At 35.6% G+C, this 10,716-nt stretch overlaps 1 protein-coding gene across 1 annotated transcript; it reads left to right on the top strand.

The window, feature by feature from the left end:
- Positions 1–254: 254 nt before the first annotated feature.
- On the top strand, positions 255–6,652 carry Smp_156900 (hypothetical protein; the record flags this gene model as incomplete). Its single annotated transcript, XM_018797716.1, has 4 exons — positions 255–437; positions 2,491–2,702; positions 5,499–5,583; positions 6,302–6,652. The coding sequence occupies 4 exons, from the start codon at positions 255–257 to the stop codon at positions 6,473–6,475; spliced, it is 654 nt and encodes a 217-aa protein (XP_018652730.1). The 3' UTR covers positions 6,476–6,652.
- Positions 6,653–10,716: the final 4,064 nt, after the last annotated feature.

Here is a 10,716-nt window from a genome sequence, read left to right as displayed (position 1 = left end):
CTGATGTGATGTATGCTGGTATCCAGAAGCCATACGTCACTGAGACAGACCCATTAAGTCAACATAAAAGATATACGAATCTACAAATAACTACTAAACTGATTAGAAGTCATGCTGTCAAGCGACTAGACTACTAGTCATTGGACATTACCAAATACTTGGAACCGTACCAGAGCAAAAAGCGAGAGAAAATAAATCAGTTAATTTGTACTAGCTTGTGACAAAGTGATATGATATTAGAGGTATTTAGAATAATGGGATCGGGTATTGAAGACCGCTGTAGTCAAATATTTTGCTACCCCAAGGCCACGTTTTTGCTTTTGGTAATGTTCAATCAGAAAAAAGCGCATAAAGAAGGAACTAAGAGTGAAAAACTCATTCACGAAGAAAATGTACGGACACTAAAGTTCTACCGTTATTTATTTCTGTCATGTTATGTAAGTGCTCTGTTTGTAATTATTGTAATTCGAAACGTTCATAATCATTTATTACCTTTGTTCCAAATGTTAAGTTTTTACCAATACTTCAAATGCATTTGCAACTAGTCATTGTTTAGTTTCGGATCCGTCGCTAAAATTTGCACGTAAACTAGTTCAGACTGAGTTCAAAGGATCGAAGTCATCGGAAAACAGAATTAAGTGTTCGAAGTAACTTAATCTGATTGCAATTGACAGTGTAATTTTATTCCTTTCGATGGGTTACAGGCATATTGGTTTGTGTTAACGGTTTTAAGAAGCTGGTTGACAGCATATAGTACGTATGTCCACTAAATGATCATCTTCGCAATCCATCAACTCAAGGTATTATTTAAAAGATTTACTCATAATACTTTTCAGATCTCTTACATTTGTTCTATGTTTAGGGGTTTAAGTAGGTTATATTTAAGTATACTCAAAAGTTAAACGACGATAATCTACAAAACTACATTTCAGATTAGATATGTGTTAGACCGTAAAGAGTTTTCCGTTATTCGCACACAACGTTAGAAGAACTTTCGAAGCAATTCGAAATGTAACTGCAGGAATTCTCCACAATACTGCAATGTTATTCTGAATCCCAGGTTGACTTGGCATTGTTGTAGATCAGTAACGTAGATTATCTGTATCGAGTAATTGGAGGTCTACTCAAGTTAGACGGAAGTGGTGTGATGAACCAGCTAACTTCAAAGTCACACCTCGCGGTTAGTACCTAACGTGGATTACCCTTCTGTTTTGTCAAGGTACTATGGCCATATAACACTAAGAACGTTATTGCAGAAATTTATTAGTAGTACTAAGTAAAAGGAAATGAGTTCGACCACCACCACATGGGTCAGTCCTTGACATGCCATTAATTGGTGCGCACTGGTGGACCTTGGATTTGATGAGGATCGGTGAACAGTTCGACATTCAGTGATCCAACTGTCAGATGATTTGGCTAGGGCCCAGTGACATTTCACTGGCCCTACAGTGCGACCTGGTTCAACGGTTGACATAACTACCCAATCACGGATATTACCAAAACGCTAGTTATTTGTGTTTAAACCATGAAATGAGCTTTGCTAATGTTAGACTCGGAGTACTTGATGAGGGAAATTAGTTAAAGCTATAAACTCTCGCCAGCTGTAGCTTCTGTGACATACTTTACACTTGTGTTTCTACCACACACTTCAATGTGTTATTATGGCTAACCCTATCGATGACTGAACGAAATATTAAGATGACTGAACTTATACAATTCATAATAATCCTTGAAATCGCCGATATTTTAGCCTAAACAATAAGGAGACATTGCAAACTTACTAGTGAATATTCGCAACCAACCGGGATTAACTGTTGTAAAGTTTAGGCCCTGTGATTTAAAATTAGTAATACTGGTATTATAACTGAGTATCTTTAATACTCGATTCAGACTCGGTTTTTTGGTAATTTAACTGAAGATATTTTGAAATTGCTTATTGTATAAGAATAAATAGCTGATAAGTATAAACGAAATATCCAACTGATAGTCTTTAATCGTCTGAATATATCTTTAAAGTAACTTTTCAGATAATAATTGACAATATAGATGAGGACTAATAAACCTAAAGGTTTATTTTGAACTTTTCTCTCGCGAAATTAGGGGCCTTTCACCATTATCCTGAATTTCAAGTGGAAACGAGGCTTTTTAGTTAAAAGAAAAGATAAACAGGGGTAATTTAAAACCTCGGATAAATATGCATCTATCTACGCTATCGTTTTTTTCACATTTAACAAAGTAAGAGGGGAGAACAGTAAAAAAATCAGTGTTGGATGCAGGGAGGATCGAAAAGAGTAAAAATTAGGCAGAGAAACTTGTAGAATGGAAGAGTAGTGGTGTGACATAGTTTAAGACATGTGTTATGATGAAAATTAGATACAGCTCACCAGTATTACTAATTTTAAATCACAGGGCCTAAACTTTACAATATATATTACAAGGTAATATATATTCCTTTGTTACAACTTTCGTTCTTGTTAATGTTTTTTCTAGGTAGTTTATTTCGTTATCACTTTAACATTTTTCTGGCCAACCTTTACAAAACGTTACATAACGTTGTCACTAGGCTGCTTCGGTGCTTGTTTAGCCGCTTATAAATTTATGTCCTACATGGCTTCACCATCTTATGCTGTCAACGAACGAGGGACTCGTCAACTGGTGGATGCTGGCCTAGATTTAAATATAGGGTCTGGTGGACTTGGAGAGTAAGTGATTTACTCTTTTTTCCTTATCCTTTTATTAAATAATTGGGTTATTTTGGGTAAAAATTTTACAAGTATGGAGGGATTTCGAAAGCTGTTATAATTTTTATAATTTAGATCATGAACTGATCTTAACTAAAGTGTCATTGAAAAACTGGAGGCACTTGCCGGCCGTTTCGTTTTAGTATGGGACTCCTTGGGAGTGCGTATCCAAGACCCGTCATCTAGGAACCAAGAATGCGCATCGCCAGGGTGTCCCATACCGGGGCAAAACGGCCTTCCAGTCCTTCTAGGTTTCCAGCTGTGGTCTATCTAAGATTAGTTCGTTGTTTAAAATGTGAAAGATATAGACGTCTCCTAAACACTTCGCTTATGGTGGAACTGTAGTGAACAGAACACGACTGGAGACAATCGAATGTATTTAAACAAAAATTACAGACTATCTCACTAAATTCTGATAACCATACAATGAATAGTTAGTTTGCAAATTAACAACCAATTGTCTCAATCTTCACTGTTCCTCCTGTAAATATCAGTTCATCTTCTCTAATTCCATTCATGCATTTTCCCATCAATTGCGCATCATTTCAGTTCTTTCCTTATCAGTCTTCTGCCATAATACATTCTATGTCTGACCAACACCATATACTACTTATATGGATATAAGTAGACCACACTACAGAACCACTGAGTAAGCTGTGTTGAGGTTAGACAGTCGGTACTAGGAAAAGAAGGCAAATCGGTCTATAAGGCAGTAAATTTCCATTGACTGAGGTGGTTAGGACATTTATCACGTATATTTGACTACTATCCACGTCGGTAGGGAACGGTTGCTCATGTTCAAGTAGATCAGAAGAGAACTAGGGATAGTCAAATCAATAAGTGACATCAGTTCATGAAACCGCTGACTTTCGGATCATATCAGTAGGTAAAAAATACCTGAATGGGGTTCACAAGATCATCTCAACGAATAATAGACGACATTTGGTGACTGCTTGAAATCTGTCACAGTGGCACAGATGTATTCTCTCTTTATCTTCTGTTAGATCCTTAGTGTCTAAATCATATGATTTTTATTCTGTGGATTGATTCTTCCTTCTCGAATCATATTGTGTATTCTTAATGTTTTCCATTACCACTTATACTGCTCTGGCGTCTGTATCTGTGCTGTTCTGTGGCAACTTGAACTGATGTACATACATCCTAGGTTCTGCATTGGGTATGACCCCCAACCTTACAGGCTGATTTGAGCTAAAATAAATCATCGAATACCAAGGACCTTTAGACAACTGTTTTGTTCTACTCAGCAATGCGCACCTCCCACCCAAAATCGGCTGCAGGAGACAAACCCAGGATTTTAAGTCTTATTGGTCTCGTGTTATGTTTAAACCATTGAATTAACGTATTGTAATTTAAAGTTACATCCCCAATCAGTTCTTCGAAATGAGTGATTTCCATTCAAAAACCGATGGTTATTGTTTTGTTTTACTTTTATATGATCAGTCAGAAATACTTTGTGATGATTCTGCTCAACTTATTCCTTTCAAAGACTGAATTTAATCTGAACTTGATTGGATGAACTGAAATGTGAACTAATTTTTTTGGATTCTAGCCTACAATTCTTCTCTCCAGGGATTTTTTTGGTGTAGTCAGGGATAGTAGAATACAATAAATTAGGAAGAAAAAATGACAATAGTTCATAGATTGAACGAACACTTATGATCAAACAAGTAAGGTAGTCACACAAAATAACTAAACAATTTACGGACTACAAATTAAGTGAACTAATGACCCAGAATTAGCTTTCATAATTTGCTGTTTATTCAGTCAGTCTATGAATTCTAAGATTAATCTCTTTGTAATAAATTTTGTGTGTGATTGTGTGTTTACTCAGAAATGTTTGCAATTACATTCACTCTGATTTTACTTTTATCTTGAATCCCGAAATCTCCGTATAATTTCTATTTTATTTTTCCAGCTTATATTTTCTGCTATTAATAATACTGTTACTTCTAGCAGTCTAAGATTTTTCTTGATAATGTTATCTCATTGTGCTAATGTGGCAACTTAGACCGATGCACATACGAGCCAGGTCCCATGTTGCATATAACTGACTGAATGACCCCCAAGCATACTGTGTTTGTGGACTTAGCCTCCTCAGCACACTTTCAGACCTGAGACCAGCTTAGTTTCCCCGGTTTTGCTTTTCACGAGTCTTAGTTAGAAGTCATATGATTATTGTGGTATATTGCGGTATATTCTTCACACCGATTCCTATGTGATTATCAAAAGAGGATTTCTGTCCTTTTTCTTAAACTCTTGATGTTTAGAGATCGCGATCAGTTTTATATAAGATTGCTCCATGTTTGCATACTCTGACTAATACCTCAGTCAATGTAACTGCGAAAACTAGACCATCATTCCTAAGGATTTTTGAAGGCCCCCTACTTACATTGCTTTAATTTAAATATACATTTTGGAACTTTATTAAGGATTGTGTTATGGAGGATGTATTTCAGTCTGCCAATTTTATTGTTTCAGAATAGCGGGTAACAACTGGAGAGTAGCTGGAAAAGAGTTGGATTATTATTTAAAGCAAAACACAACTCACATTCTAATGACTTATAATTATTTTCATTTATCTCACGATTCATTAATTGTTCGAATTGTTTTCGTTCACATTGAGCTACATTTCTCTCATTCTTTTCGGCTTACTTTACACGGCTGTTTTCTTTCCAATATTGCATACCTTTTTATTATTTCTTGTTGTTGTTGTTGGTGGTGTTTTTCTCTTTTCAGACAAGCCAAAGATGCAATAATCATGTGCAGTTTAGTCACTATGTTAAGCTTAATTCACCAATATTTCTGGTTCCTCCTATTAATTGTAAGTTTTTCATTGAATTCGTTTCTTGTTTAGTGTATACGCATGTCTTTCTGCCCCTGTGTTTCTAGTATTTAATAACTCCTTTGACGAAACTATGATTTGTGGACGAACCAATCAGATATAAGATAACAGGTCTTGGATTTTGGCGCGAAATTCATTCACCCATTTGGCTAAATAGCGTTTAGGTATTATAACTGATGCCAGTTCGTGATGAAAGCCCTAAATCTAATTCCTAATCATCAGCTTCAACTCATAATCCTTATTCTTCACACTGCTTTATAACCCTCATTTGGCCATAGCAAGTAGATGGACATTCTCAAGGTCACTTTAGCGTTCCTGAAAGGTCGTCCATAAATTATAGTCTCACCGGCTGAACTTGTTTAACACTACAAATAATGGATTCTCAATAGACTATAAGGAAAGTTGTCTCATTCATTACGCTGTTTAGCTTTCTCCAATTCTGTGTCACCATGATACTGAGTTTTTTTAAACTTGTTTGAATCACTGGGAACTTTTAATAGTTTCTTGTTGAACTGTAGTGAGAGCCATCATGAATGTTTGCTATCATTTATATCCAAATATGCATGTAAGCTCAATTCATGTGGAATGTAACATAATTATGTTAACATTCGCTAATAACATTTACACTACTCACTAATATTAAGTAGCAACATTCCATATATAAATGTTATGTATTTTGTCTGATGTATAATACCAGATTCCCATCCGGTTATTCTACGTGCTTTGGGTAAATATTTTGGCACCGTGGATTTTTGATCCAAATCAAGAAACTCAGGTAAATGAAAAGAAACAAAAGAAAATGGAACGAAAAATGAGACGAGTTGGTCATCTGATGCATGGTACAGACAGAGGTGTTGGCCGAGCGAATTAGATAACGAATTGTTTTTATGGGAGAGGTTATCCTTCTGAGTATTGTACTTTATTCTATGAATATTTCCATCCCCTCTCTCGCGTTATTCCTACACGATATTCTTTATTTGTCCTTTTAAGTACATATTGATATCTGTACAGTAATTTATGTTATGTACAGTTTCTGATATGACTAATTTGTTTCTTATTGATATTATTACTAGTATTGCTTTACATATTCTCAAATATGCACAGTCGTAAATAATTCTATCATTATTTTCTTCTTTATCGTTTGACTTAAATAATATTGTGAATTTCTTTTATTGATTAAAAGAAGAAGAAAATTTCTGTACATCTCATTGTTTTCGGGTATTCAGTCAATAAGTAACCTCTTGGTATTCGCTCAGTGGTTTAAAGGTTACACGAGGTCCTGGGTTTGACTACTGGTGAGGTTGTAAATACTTACTGCCGAGTAGTGTCACACTAGGACAAAATGAATGCCCAGTGTCCCTGGTTTTCAATGATAATCTCTTATTTTATTTAAATATATAAATTTTGGTACGAAGGGGCACCAAAATAAATATACGCCATACAGCATGGTCAAGAAATAGATGAAGAAAGGTAGGTAGACAACAATAAGTTGATAAAAATAAGTGGATGAAAGCTAAAGAAATGGGAAGTGCCTTTTGATTAGAAAAAATACAATCAAAGATTTTTTTCACCAGGTCCGCCACAAACTTTTAGTATGAGCCATGTCTTATAGCGTTTCAAGCCACTATTTTGTCCTTTTGCTAGGATTCCAACGAGGAAGTCATGAGGGATCAACAGATCCCAGTCTTGTACAGTTTCCCTTCATACTACGTGATTATTTATTAAATTAACCACCTCTACTTTTTCCAGCTAGACTCAACGTCGGTAAATAATGCATGATGTTAAATTTTCTTGGACGATATTTCCGAGCCTCCAATCGTTGGTGACCGGCTACCATGTGACTGCATCTCCTCACGATGCTCCACTGCCTTGTGGATCAGATCTTTAGGTCAAAGACTCGGGTTGTGGCCCCCTAAGAAAACCACCTGCTTCAGTTTGGACACCTGGGCAGTATTACAGCCCTTACACAAATCAAATGAGATTTGTGTGGCGCATATGTATCTGGTGCTTTTTTTTTACCAATATTTATGTGTTTAAATAATAAAAATGATAATAATCTAGCTTCCACTATGCGTAAACTGATCTCTTTACTCATGCCACTACCAGCACTTAGCTACTCAGGTACACCAACGTTTCTACTACTAACTGCTCACTGTCAAATGTGAGTACGAGTAGAGCATCTCCCCAGTATTGTAAAAGTAATTTGCACTTGGAAGGTTCAAAGCGCATGATATCTCTACGGATATTGATTGCCAAATGATTAGGTGTTGATTAGATGGATTGAATGTTATCTTACAATAAGACAATATCATCCCCACACTCACCATCGATATTTCCTTTAGGTAACAAATTTCCGCCACCATTACCTACATCCATTAGAGCTGTTTTCAGAATGCCATCGATGACAGTTGAAAAGAAATATCCAGATTGAGCAACCCTGTCTAACTCTACTCGTTCTAGTATGTAACTCCTAAGCAGTCCACATCCGCGGTCCCGCTTGCGCAATTCAAATGCAGGACCCTCAGTTTAACATCAATCGATTCATGATCTCAATCGAAAAAATTTATTGATTAAGAAAATTAATCAAATCAGTACTATGTGTGTGTGTGTGGATAATATTGTTTCCAAGTGAAATAATCAACCATCACATTTGTATTAATCACTTGTTATGAGATTTATTTGACAGTAAATAGTTTTAAACATCTTTTAACATCATTCCAATTAACTTTTAATACAAAGAGAAAATTCCAACTATCTCATTTATACTACTGATAATGTATCTATTTTTTCTGAAAAAAAAACAATTAATTACACGTTCCATTATGCGGCTGTCATTATTATTGCTACTGTTTACTTGTTACTTTGATCTTTGTAAAAACTTGTAATGAAACACGATGATACAATAATCAAAAGCTACTTAACATTTCACTTGAATATGATACGAGATAATGAGTGATCTATAGAAATGAAAAAACTTCACCTTCATTATGTGTATTCATTTATCAAGTAATAAAAATAAGGAATAAGAAACTCCCACATTATTTAGGATCAGTCAGTCAGTCAGCTACAACGTAGGACCAGGCACATTTATGCATCTGTCCAAGTTGCCATACCTCGTTAGCACAACAAGATGAATACCGAATTCATAGAAGTGGTTAATTTAGTGGTGGTAATATATAAAAGAAAGGTTGTATATAAGGATGTAGTATAAGAAGGAAGAAAGTTATGAAGCAATTTTAATCTTACGGTTTAAGGGAAGATAAAGAGTGTATACACCTACGCCATTGTGATTGATTGTGAGCCATGTCACTCAGAGTCTCCAAACATTGGTTACGATAGTCACGCGGACCCCAACCAAGTAGTCTGCATCTACCAACATGGTTCATACTAGAAGTTAGTGACTTCAAGCACTGATGTCACGTTTTGGTTTGGCCGCCCCTAACTCTCTTCCAACCATCCCCAATACTAGTCAGCATTGCGCGTCGTGGTAATCGGTGTTTAGGCATACGTAACACGTGGCCTAATCATCTCAGTCGATGAAGATTTACGATCTCATCAACTGATTTACCATCATTCCCTAATACCCTGTGTCTAACCTCACTGTTACCTCACTATTATTTAGGATAACTAATTCTAAATGAAAATAAAAGTTGTACTAGAAGTTGGCATTTGTTATACTTGGACTACTATGGTGAACCTAGAAGTCATGGAAGATTTTTTTTTCAAGTGTGAGATCTGTAGGAGACGCTAAAGTAACATTGAGAATATCCACCTACTAACTATGACTATATGAAGGTTATAAAGCAGTGTGAAGAAATTAGAATTATAATTTACAGTTGATGGTTGGGGATTAGATTTAGGGTTGTCATCACGAACGGACATCAGCTAAAATACCACGACGCTATTTAGTCAAATGTATCAACGAATTGAGCGCCAAAATCTAAAACGTCCTAAATCTGATTGGTTCGTCCATAAATTTTAGTCTCGTCGAGATTCTTTAGCAATAAACACCCATGAACCCATAATTCGTTCAATGAAGAACTTTTAGGTCTCACAATGATTATCTGACCATCAAAAAAGTTGAACTGATAAATTATCAAGTTCTGTTAAATTTTGTTATGATTAAGGATGTTTGTAGCTCAGGTAAAGGTTGTTGGAGCTGTTCTGGCCTGTTAGCTAGATAAAATGATTATGAAGTTATCAACGTTCTTCTTAAACTAGCTAGTACTTCAAAGATAAGTGAGCTGTTAGAATTTCTCCACAACTAAAACAGCTGTGGAGAAGTTATAATAGTTCACTTGTGTTTGAATTAAGTATTGATGTTGTTGTCCAGAACAATAATATAAGTCTTGTAAACAAAATATCCAGTTTAGAGACCAAAATATCAACATAACTGAATTATTTATAAATGCTAGTAAACAATCTGTCTATATCAGCATATGTGCATCTTGGATCAATTAGATTTATAATGAAACTTTTTCATAGGCTTTTACCAACTGTGGACTGTTTTTAGTAATGAAATCCAGGATACATTTCACTCATTAGTGAAAGCTTGTCATTAAATAGAAACATCTAGGCTATCTGTTAAGCATTCACATACTCTAGGATACACTGATCAAACTTCACCCCATAATGTCAGCAGTGGAATAATATTTTCGAAAAGAAACTATAAATAAAACTCGAACTAGTTATGTAAGTTAGTGAAAACCTGAACCTAATACTTTAGTGAATAAAGTGTCTGTTGATGATGATGATGCAATATCTTGTCTAATAACATTGACTATTATGCTACTTTTATAAATAAGTAGTTGTAATCTTGACAAAGAATAATTTCTGTGAATAAAATTAATGTCTGTTTATTATTTTCAGAAGGAGTTTTGTGGAGATTTAGTATTTTCATAATTGAAAGCGTGAGTCAGTTGAAGCTAGACCACCATGCATAAACTGGAAGCAGTGGACGGCCGTTTCTTCTTATTATGGGACTCCTCATCAGTGCGCATCCATGATCCCGCACCCTCTCAGTGGTCTATCGGTTAATGCTCTGGCGCGAGAAGGGTAGGTCCTGGGCTCGAGTCTCGCGAGTGCGGGATCGTGGATACGCACTGATGAGCA

Source organism: Schistosoma mansoni, chromosome 5, assembly GCF_000237925.1.
Source record: "Schistosoma mansoni strain Puerto Rico chromosome 5, complete genome".
Taxonomy (NCBI): Eukaryota; Metazoa; Platyhelminthes; class Trematoda; order Strigeidida; family Schistosomatidae; genus Schistosoma; species Schistosoma mansoni.
This window is presented reverse-complemented; position numbering and strand designations above follow the sequence as displayed.